The sequence below is a fragment of the Cebus imitator genome, unplaced genomic scaffold (assembly GCF_001604975.1).
Source record: "Cebus imitator isolate Cc_AM_T3 unplaced genomic scaffold, Cebus_imitator-1.0 Scaffold201, whole genome shotgun sequence".
In the NCBI taxonomy this organism is placed as follows: Eukaryota; Metazoa; Chordata; class Mammalia; order Primates; family Cebidae; genus Cebus; species Cebus imitator.
The window spans coordinates 663,723-687,814 of record NW_016107516.1 but is presented as its reverse complement, the minus strand read 5'-3'; the positions used below and the strand labels follow the sequence as shown (position 1 = coordinate 687,814).

Sequence of the window (24,092 nt, the reverse complement as noted above, 5' to 3'; positions counted from 1 at the left end):
GGGATTCCAGGCATGAGCCGCTGTGCACGGCCTATTATTTTAAAATCTTGCTATCCGTTATTATTACTGTCATTATTTTACAGATGAGAAAGCACCGCATTTACTCTGAATCCTCCCTCTCGCCCAACTCATGTAGCTCATGTAAATGATTTCCAAGTCCTGTTACTAAGCAGCCAGTGATTAAGCCTTTTGAATTCCTCCTCTCCCTTCAATTCCTACTGTTCCTGCTGTCTCTCTGCAGTTCCAATCCTCATTGTGTCTCACTCTACATTACTGCGTCATACTTTGTCTTCCCTTCTCTAATCCATTTTCTACACGATCTCTTGTATTTCTGAAATACAGCTTTTAATGTATCACTCTTGTTTAAAACCCCTAATGGCTCATCATTGCCATCAAATAAGAGTTCAGATTCCTCGCCCTGGTGTAAATGTCCCTTGTCAGAATGTCTGTAGCTTATTGCAGCTCATCTATGGCCACTCTCTCTCCCCCTAGCCTCTTTAGCCCCTTCTCCTCTCAAAGGTTTTCATCAGTACGCACCCTGAGCAACTCAAGATTGACTGGACACACTGAGCAGCATACTTGTATGCGACTGTCTTTGCCTATTATTCAACAAATATTTATTGTGCACCTACTGTATGCCACCCATGTGCTAAGCACTTCACTTATATTATCCTATTGAATAATAACAACAACTCCATGAATTCGCATTATCACCTTCCTTTCTAGAGATGAGGAAGCCGAAGTGCAGAGGGGCCAGCGTGCCAAGCAGCCCTGGCACTTTACCCGCAGACTCACCGCTGCTCTCATCTGGTCAGGTCTAAGCGGTGCTCCTGCCACCTGGCTGGCTTCCACCCGCTCAGACTGACAGCATTCCGCAGGCAGGAACCATGCACGGTGTCCAGCTCTGAGCCGGAGAATAATACTCTGGCTTCAAAAGTGTGCTGAGCTACCGCAGGGAGGACGAAGGCTGTGTTTCAGCACAGCCTGGGGAACACTGGTCCAGCCTGAGAGCAGCACAAGTGGGGTTCATTGCCCTCTGAGTCATAAACAGATTTAAGGGGGAGGGTGGGGGAACTGCGGGCTGCTGAGATCCAAACTCACCGAAGGCACGGACCGCCGCCGCAGTTCCTCTCTTCGCAGCACCCGCCTGAGGCCTCCGTTTACTGCGGTTACCGCGGCAACGCCACCCCTCTTCCAGGCAGGATGAACCCGGCGGCTGTGGGGCGCATGCGCAGCAGGCGTCCAGCTTTGCAGGTGACCCAGCCCCGGTGACACCGGGAACCCGGTACCATCCGCTCTCTGGTCGGGCCTTTTCCGCCTCATGACACTGGTTCAAAGCCAAACAGAAAAGCCCGACGTTTATTATCCCCTAAAGGACGTCATGTAGATAATTAATTGACATGAATACTGTCGAAGATACCTGCCCGATATTCCAAAATGGCCCAATGGGGCCCTGATCGCGGCGTTCCTATGTTGAGGTTTTAACTTTGATTTTAAGAGGGGCCCTGGGAGATGGTAGACAGCTTGCTGGCAACATCAACAACAAAGATATATAGTGGAGTTTTTGTTATTTTTTAAGCTATATTATCTCTGTTGGCTTTTAAGAGTAAATAAGGTTTTATGGCATGGGTTTCTTGGTCGCAGGGCACAAAAGTAGCAACCTCCCTTGACAGATGTCCAAGTTTAGCAGTTTGGGCAACTTCTCTTAGTACGGTGGTCATACTGTTTTTAAAGTACTAGACTAACGTTATTAGTTACAAAATACTGTTTTTAAAACGGTTACACCATTGCAATATCTGACAAAGGACTTTGTATCCAGAATGTATAAAGAACTCTTATAATTCAATAAGAAAAAACTACCCAATTTCTTAAATGGGCAAAGGATTCAAATACTTTACCAAATCAGATATACGTATGGCCAATAAGCACATGGAAGGATGCTTAACAGTAGTCATAGGGGAGATACAAACCACAATACATGTAACTCCATATCCACAAAGGGGTAAAACTGTTCAAAGACTGCCAACACCAAATGCAGAAGGATATGGAGGACTTACATATTCTGCTGCTGGGAATGTAAAATGGCATAACCACTTTGGAAAACTATTTGGTAATTTCTTCAAAAGTTAAACATACACAAAGCCACTCCACATCCAAGATAGTCTAGAGACTTGGGCAAAGTGGTTGCATAGAACTTAGTGAGATGCACTGGAAAGAGACACAAGGAATCTTAGAAATAATCAACGCTGTGTCTTAATTGTGGCAGCAATTATGGGTATATACAACTGCCAGAAGCCAATAAACTGTTCTCTTTAAATGGATATATTGTATATAAATTATTTCTCAATAAAATTGGCAAGAAAAAAATTGCTATAATTTATTAGTTTCCACAGTATTACATAAGTACCATGCACTTATCTGCAATATGGAAATGTCCTTGCTATTATTAAATGGTATATATAGGTGCCAGAAAAGATAAAAATAGGGTAAACTTATTTTTAAATAGCATATTTTCAAATCATATGCACAGCACGTTTTCTTTCAACCTCTAGATATCTTCTCAGGTGAAATGTCTCTAAATTTCAAGCGCTGTGTGCAATTGTTAATCTGAGAAAAACAATAAATTCACTATACAATGTCTTTTAAAAATGGAAACGGGGGATACAGTGTATTTATTTATACACACAAAAAAATTGGCAGTGATCATTACTGAGGGCTTATGAGCCAAGCTCTGAGCTCAGGCCATTTACATATGCTTGCCTCACTTAATCCTCACAAACCCCGAAGGAACACATTATTATGTCTAACTTTCAAATGGAAAGGATGAGACTAATTTGTCCAAGGTACATAGCTCAAATGGCAGAAATGGCATCTGAAGGCAAGTTTTCTGGTTTCAGTACTTGGATCCTCAGCTACTGTACTATATTAGTTCCCATAACTCATTAGGAAAAGTCCAATAATTGCAAGTTCAAGTCTTGGCTTTATTTCTTACAAGCACTCTGTCATTAGACAACTTTCTTCACCTCTAGGGCTCAGTTTCCTCATCTGTAAAGGTGTTGGGAGAGGAGGAAGCATTTACATACCTCTAATTCATAAGGCTACTAAGAGATTTAAATGAGATAATGGTGATTATCTTACAGTGTCTGCAACAGTAATGGCTCAATAAGGAATAGCTGTTGTTATTATTATGCTACTTCCATACTACACACACTGTAAAACACATTTACTCTCCATCGAGAAGCAGCCCAGCATAGGCTTCAGAGAAAGACTGCTTAAGTTCCCATTCTAGTGCCACCACTCTCTAGTTGTGTGAACTTGAGAAGATACCTCATTGAACTTCAGTTTCCTCATCTGCAAAATGAAGATAATAGTACCTATCTCATAAGGTGTCATGAAGAACATAAAGTGGCTACAACAGTGCCTAGTACATAGTTAACAGTTATTGTTAACAGTTAAATTATTATTAAATTCTGCTAACCAAAATCATTTTGTTGTACAGCATAGGAATGATTATATCATAACTGTGGATGTTATCAATTCAGTATCTCTGCCAACCTGTAATTTGGAAAACTATAAATTTCAGGTTGAACAAGTTATTAGCTGTTTTCTGGGGCATATTAGAGAAGTCACATGTTATCCAAATATATGATTCTAAACAAGTAATCCCAGTTTGAACTGTTAAAAGCAAATACAAATGTAGTACATCATAGTCAAACATAGCAGAGTTCACCCATATCCAGTGCTATAGATCAGCAGCACGAATCAGAATTACCTGAATAGGCTTTCTTTTTTTTTTTTTTTTTTTTTTTTTTTTTNTTTTTTTTTTTTGAGATAGATCTCACTCTGTTGCCCAGGCTGGAGTGCAGTCGTGGTGTAATCTCAGCTCACGGCAATCTCTGCTTCCCAGGCTCGAGCAAATCTCCAGCCTCGTCCTCCTGAGTAGCTGGGACTATGGGTGTGAGCCACCAACACTCAGCTAATTTTTGTAGAGACAGGGTTTCACCACGTTGCCCAAGCTGGTCTCAAACTCCTAAGTTCAAAGCAATCTGCCACCTCAACCTCCCAAGGTACTGGGATTACAGATGTGAGCCACTGTGCCCAGCCCCAAATGGCTTATTAAGACAGACACCAGAGTTTCTGATTCAATAGGTCTGTGGTGGGACCCAAGAATTTTCATTTCTAACAAGTATCCCAGGTTATGCTGATGCTGCAGGTTTACACTTTGAGACCTACTTATGCAGAGGGGTCTGCAGGCTGGTAAAAGAGGCCCAGCCGGGCACAGTGGCTCATGCCTGTAATCCCAGCACTTTGGGAGGCCGAGGCGGGCGGATCACGAGGTCAAGCGATCAAGACCATCCTGGCTAACATGGTGAAACCCCCTCTCTACTAAAAGTACAAAAAAATTAGCTGGGCGTGGTGGCACGCACCTATAGTCCCAGCTACTCGGGAGGCTAAGGCAGGAGAATTGCTTGAGCCCGGGAGGCGGAGGCTGCAGTGAGCCAAGATTGTGCCACTGCACTCCAACCTGGCACCTGGTGACAGAGTAAGACTCTGTCTCGGGCGGGGGGAGGGGAGGAGGCCCCAAGGTAGTTTATCACTTCAAATCAAAGGATCACCAATTTATGATTTGGGGGTGACAAGTATCTTTATAATGTTTCCCAAATTTGGCTGCACACCAGAATCATCTGAAGACGTTCTTAAAAATGCTGATGTTTGTGTACCGCCACAAGGGATTCTAGTTTAATTGATCTGTGTGAGACAATGGCAATGGGAATTTTAGAAGGTCCCTAGATGACTAATGGCAGCCAAAACGGAGAAGCACTGCCTCAGAAGGCCTAAGAAAGAAAAGGCTCTTTTCCTTTCATCTATTATTCTTGGAGTTTTTTCAGTCTACTTTTCTATTTTATCAGCAAAACCAATGTTAACAGGATGGACACTTAAATGTCGGTCCCAAGGGTTACCAGTGAACTAGTGATACAAGTCTTTTGCAATAGTTGTGAAACTGGGCTGCACACTGGAATCATCTTGAGCAGCTTTTTAAAATACCATGCCAATACCACCCCTAGGTAGTCATTTGGTGTTAGTATTTTTTTAAATGCTCCCCAAGCTGAGAATCATGGCTTTTAAGGTTTAAAGGAATATAGAATGAAAAAAATTAAGAGCCAAAAAGTTGAAACATTAGGGAAAATGTATGTCAAAATAATACATTCACAAACAAGAAGAAACTTGACATTTCAATATTATAAGGAGTAACACTAAAATTAGGCTTATATCCCAGATAGGGATAGTATCTATTGAACACTGAGTTTCAAAAAGTGCAATACAGATGAAAGAATCTGCAGTAATGCAAATGAACACAGATGACTTCACATAAAAAATCCAGTGACATTTAAATAATTATTTCTTCCACCACAAAAATGAAAAGGCCCAAGTAAAAGCTGCAAAGGATACTTCGTAGAACAGTGATTTACAGCTATAGCAGAAAAGTTATCCAAGTGGTTCAATGTGCTGTTCCACTCCACTTCCATCTCACTCAGGTTGAGAATTCCTATCATAGGGCCAAGGGGCAGAGCTCATTTAAAAAAAAAAGTTTAAAATAGAAATCAACATCTAAGAACCAAATGGGTACCTGGAAAAATCCACTCTGAGCCGGACGCAGCAGCTCATGCCTGTAATCCCAGCACTTTGGGAGACCAAGGCAGGTGGATCATTTGGGGTCAGGAGTTTGACACCAGCCTGGCCAATATAGTGAAATCCTATCTCTACTGAAAATACATAAATTAGCTGGGTGTGGTAGCCTGTACCTATAATCCTAGCTACTCAGGAGTCTGAGGCAGGAGAACTGCTTGAACCTGGGAGACTGAGGTTGCAGTAAGCCAGATTGAGCAACTGCACTCCAGCCTGGGCAACAGAGCGAGATTCTGTCTCAAAAAGAAAAAAAGAGAAATCTACCCTGAAATACTGCTTAAATTCAGGGCTGGGAAAACCGATAGCAACGTTTTCTATTTAATTGTTTGAAACATTCAATATAAATCAGTGTTACCATTAAATCAGTGTTACCACATTTAGGCATTTGAGCTCTAAAATCATTATTTATTTGATTTGCATTACCATTATTGATGACATTTCCACATTTCAAAACTATGTAAGATTTTGTAATAACTACAACCGCTCTTACCTGCTTAAGCAAATATAAACAAATACTCCCACATCTATTTTTTTAAAGTTGTATATTTCACTTGACAGAAAAAGTGACAGACAGCAATGACATCCCATCAAAAAAGAAAGAAAAGTGGATGCTGCATTTTCCTGAAGGCCAGACTCTACTCACACAGAGGAATTTTATTTTAAGTTCCACTCAAAGCAAATTAGTTCTTCGGGGGAGGGGGGGGAATGAAATGGATCAACATTTAAGATGCACTAAACCTCAAAAAAACCTGAATAAAGATGACAATGGTAAAAATGTATTCATCAAAAAAAGACCCTTAAAATTCTTAAGAAAGTATTAAAATACAAAATTTTACTTCTGTACAGTCAAAATTTCATTCACCGGGAACTGCAGGCCAGTTGGTTTCAACTGCAGGCTAGTTGAAAACTTATTTGAAAAAGTCAAAAAATAATTGCTTTGTTTCTTTGTTATTAATTCACAGGATCTTTGTAGGTTTTACTTGAAAGGATATAAAAACTTAAAAGCAGGGAAACGGGAGTGGAAGGTCAAAAATAAGTTACTAAGAACAAACTCCGTGAGACTTGACTTATGATACATGGGTAGAAAGAGCAAACCAGCCTTCTTCATTCTGTTTTTCAATCTGTTGAACAAAGACAGAACAAATTTTGATTGTAATCAGAAATATGAGACTACTAAGATTTACAGATCATTTAGACCAAGTGCATAAAACAAAGTCATCCTGTGCCACTGAATGGTACTGGAAATTAAATTGCTACTGGCAACGTTTATTTTCTAACAGAGATACTATCAAATAACTAATCCTCTTACTGATTTAAGAGGTAAGATCTACTGGTCAACAGATCCTCTTTTTGATTTAAGAGCCCAGTGTTTTATAGATATCATGGATACAAATTTTTTAAATGATAAAAAGACAATTATTTGGTCTTAGCAAATCAAATGTTACTAAATTCTAGGAACTAAGAATAATTTATATAAAATAGCTTACTTTAAAGCTTTTGTAGCATATAAGAAGTAGCAAAGAACAAAGCTCCTAGTACTGGACAATTCAGGTATATACGCCTACCATTTAATTTGAACTAAAAACACCCACTCTTTGATCTAATTACTGAACTCAGTAATAAGAAATGCAAAGATTTTCCAATGTCAGACAGTTGTTGGCTCAAGTATACAAAATTAATTTTTACAATTTAAAAAATATCCTCACAATTTACTATAACCACTCAAAGGAACTATATTTTCCTATACTAGCACCATAGAAAAATGCCTTCTGCAAAAATTTTGAATATACTGTGAAATGCTTAGCTTCTATACATACATGTGGCACATTAAAATACATGAAGAAAACATTAAGACATTTATTTTTCCTGGTACCATAACTTATCTAACCAATGGCACAGTCAGGTATGGCACACAGGGATAAAGTGAGAGGAAAAGTGACTGGACCTAGTGCTCTGGCTGTCCCAGACCCCACCCAGTCACAAGGACTGCAGGAAACAACAGCTCAGAAGATCTACAACCCATTCAAGGCACACCTGTGTCTCCTGCCAGACTATTTGGGAAGCTCAACCTGAAACCAGTACTTTCCAGTCTTTAAGGACTGCTGAATATCCTACTGAATTTTACCTTATTCCTTAGTTACCTTAAAAAACAGAAGTAGTTTATGGCTTGTTTTCCTAATGAAGGTAAATTAATATTTCTTTTAAGAATTTCATATCAGCTTTAGGATAACAGGAATAGTAATGAAGAATGGAAATCACTAAATCAACCACCTTCCACCCTCACCCTCACCCTCACCCTCACCCTCACCCTCACGACCCCTACATACATTTCATAATTACACTTTATGGTGTACCTTTGCTCTTGGATTAAGAGGTGTGAATCTCCCACTTCCTGAGGTGGCATTTAGTGGAGAACAAGAATTACTAGTAGCCCCGGAAGATCTATTTATGAAAAATAAAAGAATAAGAGAGTGAGCTATCATTATTAACTTTAAAAGATTATACAAACAACTGACAATTCTCAACACTGGCAAGAGCTTGAAAACAAACGGCTGACTTAGGTCCAAATGAGGTACATCATTTGTAACTTATTTTCACCAACCTGTAAGTCTTTTGTTAATTGATAATGATATGGTTTACCTGTGTCCCCATCAGAATCACAACTTGAATTGTATCTCCCAGAATTCCCCTATGTTGTGGGAGGGACCTAAGGGGAGGTAACTGAATCATGGGGGCTGTTCTTTCCCATGCTAGTCTCATGAGAGTAAGTCTCATGAGATCTCATGGGTTTAACAGGGGTTTCCGCTTTTGCTACTGTTTCATTTTGCTTCTTCCTCATTTTCTCTTGCCACCACCATGTAAGAGGTGCCCTTTGCCTCCTGCCATGATTCTGAGGCCTCCCCAGCCATGTTGAACTGTAAGGTCAATTAAATTCCTTTTTCTTCCCAGTCTAAGTTTTTATCAGCAGCATGAAAATGGACTAATATGGTAAATTGGTACCAGTAGAGTGGGGTGCTGCTGAAAAGATACCCAAAAATGTGGAAGTGACTTTGGAACTGGGTAACAGGCAGAGGCTGGAACAGTTTGGAGGGCTTAGAAGACAGGAGAATGTGGGAAAGTTTGGAACTTCCTAGAGACTTGAATGGCTTTGCTCAAAATGCTGATAATGATATGGACAATATTATCCAGGCTAAGCTGGTCTCAGATGGAGATGAGGAATTTGTTAGGAACTGAAGCAAAGGTGATTCTTGTTATGTTTTAGCAAAGAGAATGGTGGCATTTTGCCCCTCCCCTAAAGATTTGGGGAACTTTGAGAGAGATGATTGAGGGGATCTGTTCGAAGAAATTTCTAATCAGCAAAGCATTCAAGAGGTGACTTGGGTACTGTTAAAGGCATTTAGTTTCATAAGGGAAGCAGAACATAAAAGTTTGGAAAATTGGCAGCCTGACTATGTGATAGAAAAGAAACACCCATTTTCTGGGGAGAAATTCAAGCTGGCTGCAGAAATTTGCTAGAGTAGCAAGGACCCTAATGTTAATCCCCAAGACCATGGGGAAAATGTCTCCAGGCCATGTCAGAGACCTTCACAGCATCCCCTACCATCACAGGCCCAGAACCCCAGGAGGAAAAAGTGGTTTTGTGAGCTGGGCCCAAGGTTGTGTGCTGTGTACAGCCCAGGGACTTGGTGCCCTATGTTCCAGCCACTCTAACCATGGCTGAAAGGGATCAATGTACAGCTCAGGCTGTGACTTCAGAGGGAAGCCCCAAGCTTTGGCAGCTTCCACATGGTGTTGAGCCTGAGGGTTCACTGAAGTCAAGAACTAAGGTTTGGGAACCACCACCTAGATTGGATACCCAGGCAGAAGTTTGCTGCAAGGTAGGGCACTCACAAAAAACTTCTAGGGCAATGCGGAAAGGAACTGTGGGGTCAGAGTCCCCACACAGAGTCCCTACTGGGGCACTACCTAGTGGAGCTGTGAGAAGAGAGAGCACCACCGTTCTCCAGACCCCAGAATGGTAGATCCACCAACAGCTTTCATCATGTGCCTGGAAAAGCCACAGACACTCAGTGCCAACCCATACAAGCAGCCAGGAGGGAAGGCTGTACCCTGTTAAACCACAGGGGCGGAACTGCCCAAGACCATGGGAACCCACCCCTTGCATCATGTGACCTAGCGTCAAAGGAGATCATTTTAGAGCTTTAACATTTGACTGCCCTGCTGGATTTCAGACTTGCATGGACCCTGGAACCCCTTAGTTTTGGTCAATTTCTCCCATTTGGAATGGCTGTATTTACCCAATACCTGAATCCCCACTGTATCTAGGAAGTAACTAGCTTGCTTTTGATTTTACAGGATCACAGGCAGAAGATACTTGCCTTGCCTCAGATAAGACTTTGGACTGTTGACTTTTGGGTTAATGCTGAAATGAGTTAAGACTGTGGAGGACTGTTGGGAAAGCATGATTGGTTTTGAAATGTGAAGACATGAAATTTGGAGGGGTCAGGGATAGAAAGATATGGTTTGGCTGTGTCCCCACTCAAACTTCAACTTGAATTGTATCTCCCAGAATTCCAATGTGTTGTGGGAGGGACTCAGGGAGAGGTAATTGAATCATGGGGGCCGGTCTTTCCCATGCTATTGTTGTGATAGTGAATAAGTCTCATGAGATCTGATGGGTTTATCAGGGGTTTCAGCTTCTGCTGCTTCATCATTTTCTCTTGCTGCCACCATGTTAGAAGCATCCTTTGCCGCCCACCATGATTTTGAAGCTTCTCTAGCCATGTGGAATTGTAAGTCCAATTAAACCTCTTTTTCTTCCCAATCTCGGTTATGTTTTTATCAGTAGTATGAAAACAGACTAACACAAATACAGTCTAATTTTTAGAGTAGTTTTAGGTTTATGGGAAGATGAGTGGAAAGTACAGAGTTCCCATATACCCCTTAACCCCCCCTTTCAAAACACAGACAGTTTCTCCTATTATGATGATCTTGCATTAGTGTGACAAATCTATTACAATGGATGATCTAATATTGCTATGTTAGAATTGACTGAAGTCCATAGTTTACATCAGGGTTCACTCTGTTACACATTCAGTGAGTTTTGACAAATGTTGTAATGGCAGATACATGTCATTAAATATTACATGGGTAAGTTTTTAACAATAAAGAGAAAAATGAATGTGCAGGGATGGGGAACAAGGTCCAAGTGGTAGAAGAGTAACAAGACCTAGAATAGCACAGTACAATAGTAAGGATGCAGAGTAAACAGAAAGGTCAGGTATGTCCTTAGTGTCACCATTTACCAATCATATGACCCATCTAGACAAATCACTCAATTAGCAATGAGAGCTTCAGTTTCACTTACTGTGAAAGAGGAAAATACTATTGGTCAATTCAGCTGCCCTGTCATGTATCACCTCCTAATTTTGTAACCCATAAATACTCTACATATGTGTTATTCACTCTTGTTTTCAGTAGCAAACCTATGCCTTTCTACTTAAAGTTTATTCCTCACTCTCTTTCCCACCAAAATTCTCTTTTCGAATTACTTTACTCTTCGCATGAATTTGTCTCAACCTAAGTCAGATGTTGTACACTTCCTTTTTTCACAAAGAGAATAAAATACATACCAAATTCTTTTTTTCTTTTTTTAAGTAAATATTCACACTGCAACCTACCTTCTTGTATTTATCCCACTGACAGGAGAGACAGTACTACATTTTGAGCTTTCTGGGGCTTCTGCTCCTGGAATAGATACCTCAATTGTCCTCTTTCCTCCTTCTGAAACATAAAAACAAACATTACCTTTCAATGAAATAAAAATGTCACTCAATTTCTATCTTACTGCAAATTGCACTTCATAAATTTGGTGGTTCTTTCTATATATATATTTTTTTTTAATCTTAGGCCAAGATATACTTGAAAGATTTTTTTTTTAATGAACTGTGAGACAAGAAACTTTAGTTACTAGTGTTCATTCACAGCATGCCAGTTCATAGAGAGCAAGAATCTTCAGACAAGTGACATCATGTCATTTCTGGAAGTAAACAACAGAAATTAAGAGCTAGACCTAAAAAACTTGAGATCTTTGCCCAAAAGAGTTTACCTAAAGTTTTCCCCCCACCAAAAAAAAAAAAAAAAAAGGAAAAAGGAAATTTCTGAAGTCATTCTGTAAAACTTTAAATCCTTTAAATTGATTATGACTATAATGGAAGACATTAAAGTGGGAGAGGAAAGTTGGCTGAAGAGCTCCATATGGCCAATTGTGAGTATAATTATGAATATTTTCCATATTTCAGAAGTAGGTAATCAATCAGCATGTATTTGCTAAGTATTTACTAATAAAAGACTTTATGTCCATCACAGGCAGTTTCACAGAGGCTCCTGGCTTTGCTTGATTTCCTGACTTTACGAGGTAATAAAACGCCATTTAATTTTACAAAATACTCCCCAGTTACCCTAGAAAACAAAAGAGGTTTTTCATGGCATATAGTTTTTTAAATTTTTATCATTATAGCCCACAAAAGTTTTTAAAAAAATAAGCATAAGAATTTTACCTATAAAAAGAATACTTTAGAGATAAATCATTGGATGGGAAAGAACACAGTTGTAAATTCACAACTTGCTTTGGAACCTGATAAATCACATTATCTCTTTGTCCCTCAGTTTGCTTATTTATCGAATAGGCATACTATTAGCCTTATCTACTCTTAAGGTGTGCTGAAGGCTAAATAATATAACAGAAACAAAATCATACTTTAACCTACAGAAATACTGAAATGGCAGATGTCATATTTAAACACAAAATTATTCTTAAGACTGATCTGCTTTATTTTTCTTCCTTGTACTTAGCACTGATATTATCCCAGATACTGATTTGTTTGTTTGTTGCCTGCTCCCCTACTCAAATGCTAGAGTATTCAAGCCCACACATGGCAGGCACATAGTACATGTTCATACATAGTTGACTGCTTTTATTTATTATAATCAGAAGTCATCTCTAGGCTTCATAACTATGAAGAACAGTAGACAAAACTGTCATTTGAGGAAGCCTAGAATAAACAAAGAGAAAGAACACTGGGGGAATGCATTACCCATCTTTTTCCAGTAATTTCCAAAAGAGTCTGCTTTCTGGGTCTGTAATTTCAAAAAGGAAATAATTTCTAACAAGGGGAAAACTCTTCCTGGAAGATATCTTAAAGGTAACCTACTTCAACCAGAAATAAGACATATGAGTCCCCCTCAAACACCAATGTTTGAACATCTCAGAGAACACATCAATTGCTGGTATACAGAGCTTTTTCTATTATAGACTTCTCTTTTACTGGGCCAAAATCAATCTCTCCATACTCTTCATGTAGCTCTACCCCTTGAGGGCTTCAATAATGCAATTTCTGATAAAAAAGCAACTTGATATGTACTTCATCAGTATCTTTTTGAATGTGAATACTATGACAATTTTTCAGTTACTATTTTATTATTTATTCAGAATCCCCTCTAGCTTTTCACATTCCTAAATGTAACAGAAAATTTAATTAACGAGTGAAAATGTTTTAACAGTTTTACAGAATAAAAATTTATAATTTGCTGCAGATGAAATTCTAAATTAACATTCAGATATTTATATTTCATGCTTAGCTGCAGCATATGACCTAAGTAAACCGTACACTATAACGAATCCCATTTAGATGTAGGATAATTTATGAACTCAGACACCAAATAGTAACTATAGGCATCATAGGATAGGAAGAATCAGGAGATTTGCATTCTAGTCCCATTTCTGTCACTTATTCTGTGACTTTGGGCTGTTTCTTTCCGAGTAAAATTGAAGGGACCAAAATATATGCTCTGATATTTCTTTTTTTTTTCTTCTCTTTATGCTCTGATATTTCTTTTGGCTCAACATGAACTTGCAAAATCAAGAAAAGTGAAAACCTTCATATTTCCAGTTTTTAAATCATGAATTTGTGACCAACCAGTCCATGCTCTGAGAGGTAAGTGAACAGGTGACGTTGGTGGAGAAGGATTCAAATCAACAAGTTTCTGCTGCTCTATCAACTGCAGTAGTTTTCCACGAGCCTCCATACTTTGTCGATTCAATTCTGCAATCCGTTCCTCCATACTACCTGGTGCTAGAGACTGTGCCAATGGAAAAGTCTTTGGGAGAAAAAAGAAGCACAAATTTAATACTGAAAAATCTCTCACACAATTTTGACTTTTCTACTAAGTGCCAGGAAGTTAGTATTCATAGCCCTTATATACAAATGTGAATAGTGAGCACACAGTAGAATTTACAGTCCCTTTGTCTCAGCACATATTCTGGGAAAAGCCTTCCTGTATCTCTTAGTATCTGCAGAGCTGCACAAAAGATCACAAAAGAGCAAAGAGACTACTCCTAGTGAGCTGGTCTCTAAGTAAATATCACGCATCTTTGAAGACAGATCTGGGATTTGACAGATTACAAAACAGGATCTGCTATCTTCGAAACGTAAGTTTCTATAATTACAATCTTCAAACATGCACCATTTGACAAAGATTCTGGGAATCTTGTCACTCCTTCTAACCATATGCCAGCCTCCCCAGGCCACTTTTGGCCTAAGGTATCTGATTCGAGAATAGCTGGTGATTGGAAATAAATATGAGACACAGGGTAAAAAATAGCCACCCAAAAAATATAGCATAAGTTTAATGTGCTTATGTCATTCCTATTTCATTATTCATAATTATTTCAGTGTTTCATTTCTAATTATTTCATTTCTCTTTGGGAAAAAACAATCCCTAATAAAAATCACTGATTTTTAGCTTATGTCTATTAGAAATGAATAAATAAGAAAAAAAGTATGAAATAAAGATTATTTTGTATTTCCAATTAAAACAAAAGAGGGTATTAAGGACAGAAATATTCGTGCCTTCTAGCCTGATCTACACACTAATTAAAAAAACAGGCAAGCAAAACATTAGATAGACTCTATGTTATCTTTTTTAAACCAAGAGTTGCCTGTTATGAATAATCTTCGAAACTACAAACATATAAATACCTCCCAATGACTCAGAATTGAGGCAGTTGGTATGCACCACTACCAATGGCAGATTCCTACCAGCAATATTCCTTTCTGGTTCCTCTTCTGCCAGTTCCTTCTGTCTACTACTTCTATGATTCGATACTCATATTGTCCTTATTCCCTATGAGCCAGTGCTGATAGAGATGGCCCTTACTCTATGGCCAACCTCACCCTGACCTTCCTCACCAAAGCCCTCCAACCACTGTTGTTAAAGCCCTTATGAAGGCAGCACCTCAGGAGCCTCTAAACTCCAGTGACAGTCCCCAGCTCCTTCTATCAGAAACTTGATAGGAACTGCCTTGGCTCTAGAAGGGGTAAAAGAAAGTGTCTATCATCACTGGAACCAGCATTTGGAGATCTTTGAAAAGCTCTCCCTAGCTGGAATTTAGACTTCCTTATCTCCACCCTCCCCGAAACAAGGAAATGACATTTTAAGTTACCAGGTTAGCCCACAAAGTTTATTTAACTTACAAAACTCCTGCACTGTAATATGCAGACCTTTGCTACTCAAAGCATGATCCTGAGACCAACAGCACTGGCATCATTTGGGGACTTATTAGAAATGCACAGGTCCTACCTTAGACCTCCTCAATCAGAAACCACATTTTAGCACGATCCCAAAATGATTAATATGCATATTAAAGTCTGGCTTTAATAATCCTTTAAATCATCATTTCTGGCCAGGCACGGTGCCTCACGTGTGTAATCCCAGCACTTTGGGAGGCTGAGGCAGGCAGATCACTTGTGGTCAGGAGTTTGAGACCAGCCTGGCCAACATGGTGAAACCCTGTCTCTACAAAAAATACAAAAATTCACTGGGCATAGCGGTGCACAGCTCCCACCTACTCGGGAGGCTGAGGCAGGAGAATCATTTGAACCCAGGAGGCGGAGGTTGCAGAGAGCCGAGATGATGCCACTGTACTGCAGCCTGGGCAACAGAGTGAGACTCCATCTCAAAAAAACAAAACAGGCAGGGTACGGTAGCTCATGCCTATAATCCCAGCACTTTGGGAGGCTGAGGCGGGCGAATCACAAGGTCAGGAGTTAGAGACCAGCCTAACCAACTTGGTGGAACTCTGTCCCTACTAAAAATACAAAAATTAGCCGGGTGTGGTGGCATGCACCTGTAATCCCAGCTACTCAGGAGGCTGAGGCAGGAGAACCGTTGGAACGCGGGAGGCAGAGGTTGCAGTAAGCTGAGATCAGGCCACTGAACTCCAGCCTGGGCAACAGAGCGAGACTCCATCTCAAAAACAAAATTTAAAAAACCCCTCATTTCTATAGGAAAATGCATTCTATGTCCTCAAAAATTAACTACTAATGAGTTGAGGGCCAATACTCTTATGAGCCACTGTAAGAATAAAAATACTTTCAATCAACGTGTGGCTGTGTGGCAAACATTCAAGTAATATTAAGTCTATACTTTTCACTTAAAACTTCATTCCTTAGTCTTAGCTTTTCTACACATTTTATCTTTGTCTTTTCATTTATGTAATTTTCCTTTTATGCTGTCTTGTATTGTATGTACAACTGACTGATAAATAACTTGGACCTACTGTATTGAGGACATGCCAAAGCATAAGCCATCTAGCCTCAAAGCTTTCTAGGATCACTTCTGAAAAGAAGTTTCTTAAGATGCTCAAGCTAAAGTTCCTTCCTATTTAAATTCCTCTATGTCCCTAATCAAGCCTTCAATGTTACTCACAGAAGTCATGTCACTTGCACTTTCTTGTTTCTTCAACTCCCAGAGTCTGTCCCCTTGCTCTCCTCCGGGTTCAATAGTATTATTCATAGGTGCCTTGATAGCTGGATTCTGCAGTGTCAACTCAGCAATTCGTGCCACTATGTCCTTTCTTTGTATTAATGCCTCATTTGTTCTCAGCTGCTGCCCATCTCCCAGTACTGGGGGCTCTTCTGAGAATGTGGGGTTTCTTGAATGTTGACTGTTGGAATGGGAATTGCAGAGGGGCTGTGAGAGGTTAGCAAAAGGAGACTGAGTTTTGTTCTCCAAATCTTCTCCCATATGAGAGACTCTCCACCTCTGAGTGAAGAGACGACTCTCTTCACTTGAATTCTGAATGTCTGTATCAATAGGTAAGGTCTTCTTTTCCCAGTTTTGTTCCTTCTCAATTATTTCCACAGTTGGAGGAATTCGTGGAGCAGGACGAGTTTGAACAGTCCTTCTCAATACTATAGATAAGAATTAAAAAATAACAAACATGTATTATTTTCCCGTACATTGGCACTATACTTATCAGCCCACTATGGTAGTTAGAAAAGTATTTTAATAGAAGGATTTGGCTTCTGAATACCTAAACTATTTTCAATAGAGAGCACCCCAGCAATGTCACCCCTCATAAGTACAGAGACTTTTTATATCCCTTAAAGCATTTGTCAGTATCCTTGTGAAAAACCACCTGTCAAGTTCACATTTTAACACACATATTAACTCACATCTGGGAATCTTGGGGAAAGAGGAAGAATGTGCAGGTACCTAATTTAAACAACAGATAGCCAGGAAAGGCCTCTCTGAGGGAGTAAAATTTTTAAATAATTACGTTATGTAATAGGAACTAGAGTAAAGGACATTACAGGCAGAGACAACAACATACGTGAAGGCTTAAAAAACAGGAAAGAGAAAAGAAAGGAGGCCAGCCTACCTGTAGCATAGCAACAAGCAGAGAAATGAAAAAACAGGAGATGAGAGAGGTGTGCAGTGGCCATTTCTGGCAAAGCCTTTTAGGCCATGTTAAAAATTTCATAATTTAATCTAAGAGCAACGAAAAACTAGAGAAGGTCTGGCAATGATTTGATTTACATTTCTTATATGCTGCGGGTAATTGGAGGATAACAGAAAGGGAAGCAGGAAATCCAGGAAGCAATTGCAATAGTCTAGAAGAAAGATGATGGTAGCTCTAACTAAGGTATGCTGGCATTAGAGATGATGAAAAGCAAATAAATTTGAGAAATATTTTGGCAAAGAACTGAGAGCAATGAACTGGAACTGGGGAGTGAGAAAAACACACAGATCAAGATGACACATATCTTGAGTGGATGGTGATCACATTTACTGAGATGCTTAAGGCAAGAGGAGAGACTTGGGGAAAGGAGGATGCATCAAGAACTTGAGATGCCCTTTGATTCATTTGTGTATCCATCCAAGCGGATGAATATATGGGTTTAAAAATCAAGAGAGACATCTGGGCTATGATATAAAACAGAAAGTCGCTGACATTTAGAAGGTATTAGAAGCCATGAGAATGGGTGAGATTATCCACAGAGAAGAGTAGAGGGAGAAAAGAAATAAGTCTCAAGACATGAGGAACTCAATATTTAGGGTCAGGTAAAGGAGGAAAATGCCAGCAAAGCAGACTAAAATGGAGCAGTTGGAAAGATAAGGAAAATATTACATAAACATGGCATCAAGGAAACAAAGTAGTTAATTGTGCATAATACCACTGTCAGACCTGGAAACATACGGACAGAAAAGTGTACCCTGGACTTAGTAACAGGGAGGCCACGGGAGCCCTTAGCAAGAGTTGTTTAGGTGCAATGTCCTAATTCAAAGGAGGGATGCTTCTAGTTCAAGACTATAGACTGAGCACACATTTATCTCACCTCCTTTCATTGACAGCAAGGACGTATAAAAGGAAATAAACCCATAATCAGTAAAGAGAATGGTCTCGGAAGAGAATCACTAGCATACAAGATATTTCAGCAAATATTTGGAAGACTGGGAGTAGATGGAAAGTATGTGAAAGTGTACAACTGAGCAAAAACCACAGTCCAGAATAGATATACATTAGAAGAAAATGACAGGTGAAAGCCAGTATATTTTGGGGGGACCCCGAAAAGGCTACAGCCACAAAGCTGACAGGTACAGAGGAAGAAAGTGAGAAGTAGAACTGAAATATGGGGGATTACTTGAAAATTTGACTACTGTATACTTTTGCCAGTCAAGGTGCTGCACACCACATCTGTCCTTCTAAGCAAAAAATCAAGGATGGAAACAAGCAAATGTAAGAGCCCCAACTGAATGGCTGGATCCTGCTTATACACTCCAAAAGGAAGCCCATAGTTAGCATTTCATGCCTATATTCACAAAGCAACCACATAAGGGAAAGTCTATTGGGAAAACAGACCTAGATTATTACATCACAGAAAAGAAAATTTATGACAGCTACCTATAATATTCAACTTATAAGGCAAACGGACAATAGAAGAAAATGCCAAGAAAGGTAAATAGAATAGACCAAGAAGAAAAGAAAATTCAGGTACAGAAGAAAATGTAACAGAATTCATAACAGAATTATAACTAGTATCCTCAGAAGAGTTTCTGGAAGATATTGCATTCATAGTAAGTGTCAATGAAAAAAGGACAATAGACAAGGGCTCTTGCTTGGAAATCAAAAATACAATTGACAAAATTTTAAAAATCCAAAAGACAGGCTTGAATATGAAGTGAAAAAATCTTCTAGAATGTAAGAAGGAAGATGCAAGGCCAAATTCATAAGAAAATCCCAATGACCAACATAAAATTTCTCCAACTGAAGAAAGTCACATGTCTTTAGACTGAAAGGTCCAACTAGTGTCTCACAGTGCAAGAAGGTAAAAACCCGTATTTAGACGTACCTTGTGCAATTTCAGGATAAAAACAGAGATCCTAAAAGCTTTCCTAGAAAAAAAAGTAGGTCCAATACAAAGAAATAAAAGACATCTCATTATTAGACATCTCAACTGAACACTGAATACTAGAAACCAATGGAATAATGCCTGTAATTTCAAAGATCAGACGGCTGTAGTAGTGTGGTGCTGCTTCCGAGGCCTTTGTTCTGTTCTATTGGTCTATGTCTCTGTTTTGGTACCAATACCATGCTGTTTTGATTACTGTAGCCTTGTAGTATAGTTTGAAGTCAGGCAGTGTGATGCCTCCAGCTTTGTTCCTTTTGCTTAGGACTGTCTTGGCTATGCGGGCTCTCTTTTGGTTCCATATGAAGTTTAAAGTGGTTTTTTCCAGTTTTGTGAAGGTCATTGGTAACTTGATGGGGATAGCATTGAATCTATAAATTACTTTAGGCAGCATGGCCATTTTCATGATATTGATTCTTCCTAACCATGAGCACGGAATGTTTTTCCATCTATTTGTGTCCTCTCTTATTTCGTTGAGCAGTGGTTTGTGGTTCTCCTTAAAGAGATCTTTTACATACTTGGTTAGTTGTATATCTAGGTATTTTATTCTCTTTGTAGCAATTGTGAATGGGAGTTCACTCTTGATCTGGTTGTTTGTTATTGGTATACAGGAATGCTTGTGATTTCTGCACATTGATTTTGTATCCTGAGACTTTGCTGAAGTTGCGTATCAGTTTAAGGAGATTCTGGGCTGAGACAATGGGGTCTTCTTAATATACAATCATGTCGTCTGCAAATACAGACAATTTGACTTCCTCCTTTCCTAATTGAATACCCTTCATTTCTTTTTCTTGCCTGATTGCTCTGGCTGGAACTTCCAAAACTATATTGAATAGGAGTGGTGAGAGAGGACATCCTTGTCTAGTGCCTGATTTCAGAGGGGATGCTTCCAGTTTTTGCCCGTTCAGTATGATATTGGCTGTGACAAACCTGACAAAAACATGCAATGGGGAAAGGACTCCCTGTTTAACAAATGGTGTTGGGAAAACTGACTAGCCATGTGCAGAAAGCAGAAACTGGACCCCTTCCTGACACCTTACAATAAAATTAACTCAAGGTGGATTAAAGATTTAAACATAAGACCTAACACCATAAAAACCCTAGAAGAAAACCTAGGCAAAACCATCCAGGACATAGACATAGGCAAGGACTTCATGACTAAAACACCAAAAGCAATGGCAACAAAAGCCAAAATAGACAAATGGGGTCTAATTAAACTCCACAGCTTCTGTACAGCAAAAGAAACAATCATTAGAGCAAACTGGCAACCAACAGAATGGGAAAAAATTTTTGCAGTCTACCCATCTGACAAAGGGCTAATATCCAGAATCTACAAAAAACTAAAACAGATTTACAAGAAAAAAAAAACCATTCAAAAGTGGGCAAAGGATATGAACAGACACTTCTCAAAAGAAGATATATATGAGGCCAACAAACATATGAAAAAATGCTCATCATCACTGGCCATTAGAGTAATGCAAATCAAAACCACATTGAGGTATCATCTCATGCCACTTAGAATGGCAGTCATTAAAAAATCTGGAGACAACAGATGCTGGAGAGAATGTGGAGAAATAGGAACACAATTCCTCAAGGATCTAGAAATAGAAATTCCACTTGACATAGCAATCCCATTACTGGGTATACACCCAAAGGATAATAAATTGTTCTATTATAAAGACACATGCACATGTATGTTCATTGCAGCACTGTGTACAATAGCAAAGACCTGGAACCAACCCAAATGCCCATCAATGATAGACTGGACAACAAAAATGTGGCACATATACATCATGGAATACTACACAGCCATAAAAAATGATGAGTTCATGTCCTTTGTAGGGACCTGGATAAATCTGGAAACCATCATTCTCAGCAAACTGACACAAGAACAGAAAACCAAACACCACATGTTCTCACTCATAGGTGGGTGTTGAACAATGAGAATACATGGACTCAGGGAGAGGAGCATCACACACTGGGGTCAGCTGGGGAGGCAGACTACAGGAAGGACAGCGGGGGTTGAGGAGGGATAACATGGGGAGAAATGCTGGATATAGATGAAGGGGGAATGGAGGCAGCAAACCACCTGGTTATGTATGCACCTATGCAACAACCTTGCATGATCTGCACATGTACCCAGAGCCTAATGTACAATAAAAAATAATACAAAAAATAATGCCTATAATTTCTCAGGAAAAAGAACTATTGACCTAGAATTCTTTAGACACATTATCAATCAATCAAGTGTAAGAGAAAAATGGCAACATCTTCAGATTTTGAAGAACTGAGTTTACCTTGCATACACTTTTTCTGATTCTTTCAGAAAACTGTCAAAGAAAACCAAATAATAAGAAACAGAATCCAGGAAACAGGTGATCCAATTCAGGAGTGCAATGATACCAACTCCCAGGATAAGAGCTATGCAGAAGGCCCAGAGAGCAATGAGTGAGGACTGCAGCAAATTTAAAGGGCTTTGAGAAGGTGTCTCTGGGATAAAAGCAGATTCCATGCCACAGACAGCATGACTAAAGGACTTGAAGACATGATGAAAGCACATTATTGTCAACAAGAGAGTAAAAGCAATTTGAAAGTCTATGCAAAGCAAAAACTGAACAAGAGAATCACAGTATAAATATATAGCAAACTAAAAGAGTCTGAGCACTTCTACCATGAAGTAAGAATACACCTTGATTTTCGTAAGAAATTTTTCCTTTGGCAGAAACACTGGCAGTCACAATGGATTAAAAAAGAAACTGTTACTTACTTGTTTTTACTTTTCAATATGTATATAGACAAGACACAGGAAACATAGTTGTAATGGAATAGAAGGTTAATGTAATCAAGCTTAATAATGTGAAAGGGAAAGTGTAATTAACTGAAGGTGAGAGGCAGAGAACAGAGGAGAAGCAGAAGGGAAGGGAAGCTAGTATTCTATGTAGTGGAAAATCAAGAAATACTACCTAAAGAAGAAATAAAAAGTATTAAAGTGATGAAAAAATTTAAAATAAAAACATAACTATCCACAGTAGAGAAGGGAGGTAGGTGTTATTGTGAATTACACTCTCTAACAGAGTCTATAATTATTGTGTAAAGTTGGTATCTTAAGAGGTGCAAAAAATATATTAATTATGGAGACAATTACCAAATAAACAAAAATCAAATTGGGATAAAAATGACTGCTTTTACAGGTATATACTGTGAAAGCTGTCAGGATCAAAATGGAGTCATTTGACCAGGCATGGTTTCCTGTAATCCCAGCACTTTGTAAGGCCAAGGTGGGCAGATTACTTGAGGTCAGGAGTTCGAGATCAGCCTGGCCAACATGGTGAAACCCAGTCTCTACTAATAATACAAAAAAAAAAAAAAAAAGTTAGCCAGGCATGGTGGCACAGGGCTGTAATCCCAGTTGTTCGGGAGGCTGAGGCAGGAGAACAGCTTGAACCCAGGAGGCAGAGGTTGCAGTGAGCCAAGATTGCACTCCAACCTGAACAACATAGTGAAACTCCATCTCAAAAGAAAAAAAAAATTGAGTAATTTGTGTCGGAGCACAAGTGACTTTATCAGAGTCACTCTAATAGACGTAAGTGACTGATAAATGGAGCCTTAAAAACCCATGAAGGAAGGGTTCTCATGCATGTGTGATTGATAACAACTATTCAAGAGACTTCAAAAGCCAGAACTTGCACAAAGGCCACCACAACCTTGCACAAAAAATAATTCTGCAAGGACATCTGCCCAACAATTGCCTGTCCAACCTTAAATTGATGCCACCCTTGTTATTGATCCTTATAGCCAAGGATGGCTATCTCAAAAAAACTTAGATAATCCTCCTCATTTCCCCTTTAAAAACTCCTATCTTCCTTTACTTCCCTGAATATGCCCGCCATATTCCCATTGCAATGCTCAATCCTGAATAAATATCAGTTTCTTTTAGAGAGCCTTTCTCTGGATGTTATTTAAATTGACAGTACCTTTTTAAATACCATATACAAATATGAATTAGAATGAACACTTTAAAATAAGGAATGAATGAGAGACCGGAAAATGAAATGAAACTGCACACAAATACACACACACAACTTGTTCGAGAAGCATGGCTGTAACGAAAAGCAGAAATAAATTAATAGCTAGAGGAATATATTTATGATGGGAAATTCTATAGCAATAGTGTCCAATACGGCAGCTTCTAGCCATATGTGTCTATTTAAGTTTAATTAAAATTAAATAAAATTTAAAATTAAGTTCCTCAGTCACAAAAACCACATATCAGGTGTTCACTAGCCCCATGCGGCCAGTGGCATCATTCTGGATGGAGCAGATACAGAACATTTTCATCAATCCAGAAAATTCTATTAGACAAAGCTATCCTAAAAGAGAACTGAATGCTGATGAAGGGCCCCATGTATCACCCATTTTCATCTGTATATTCTGTTTAACTGAATAATTCTTTATATGTGAGTATTCCAAACACAATGCTTGAAAAATATAATAAAACATCACCAATTCAAATACATATTCACAAGCAGCTCTGTCTGCATACTGTAAAACAAACGGGCCGTTATTTTAAATGCATACTTGCTGAAGATACTATTAAAATGTTGTCTATAGCAATCCCTGACAAACTTGCTTTAACAAGCATTTAGCACA

At 39.1% G+C, this 24,092-nt stretch overlaps 2 protein-coding genes across 9 annotated transcripts in view; both read right to left on the bottom strand.

The window, feature by feature from the left end:
* CFAP44 (cilia and flagella associated protein 44) overlaps nt 1-4,011 on the bottom strand; it is a 135,511-nt gene extending 131,500 nt beyond the window's left edge. For both annotated transcript variants that reach the window (XM_017547760.2, XM_037745446.1), the window contains exon 1: nt 1,102-4,011. The gene's annotated coding sequence lies outside the window, so the exon portion shown is untranslated. The remainder of the gene's footprint in view (nt 1-1,101) is intronic.
* A 2,061-nt stretch (nt 4,012-6,072) lies between these two features.
* SPICE1 (spindle and centriole associated protein 1) overlaps nt 6,073-24,092 on the bottom strand; it is a 65,158-nt gene continuing 47,138 nt past the window's right edge. For all 7 annotated transcript variants that reach the window (XM_017547754.2, XM_017547757.2, XM_017547753.2 and 4 more), the window contains exons 14-18: nt 16,459-16,943; nt 13,668-13,848; nt 11,370-11,472; nt 8,043-8,130; nt 6,073-6,809 (exon numbers count right to left, since the gene is read on the bottom strand). In XM_017547754.2, the coding sequence (XP_017403243.1) occupies nt 6,756-6,809; nt 8,043-8,130; nt 11,370-11,472; nt 13,668-13,848; nt 16,459-16,943 (911 nt within the window). In that variant the 3' untranslated portion in view covers nt 6,073-6,755. The remainder of the gene's footprint in view (nt 6,810-8,042; nt 8,131-11,369; nt 11,473-13,667; nt 13,849-16,458; nt 16,944-24,092) is intronic.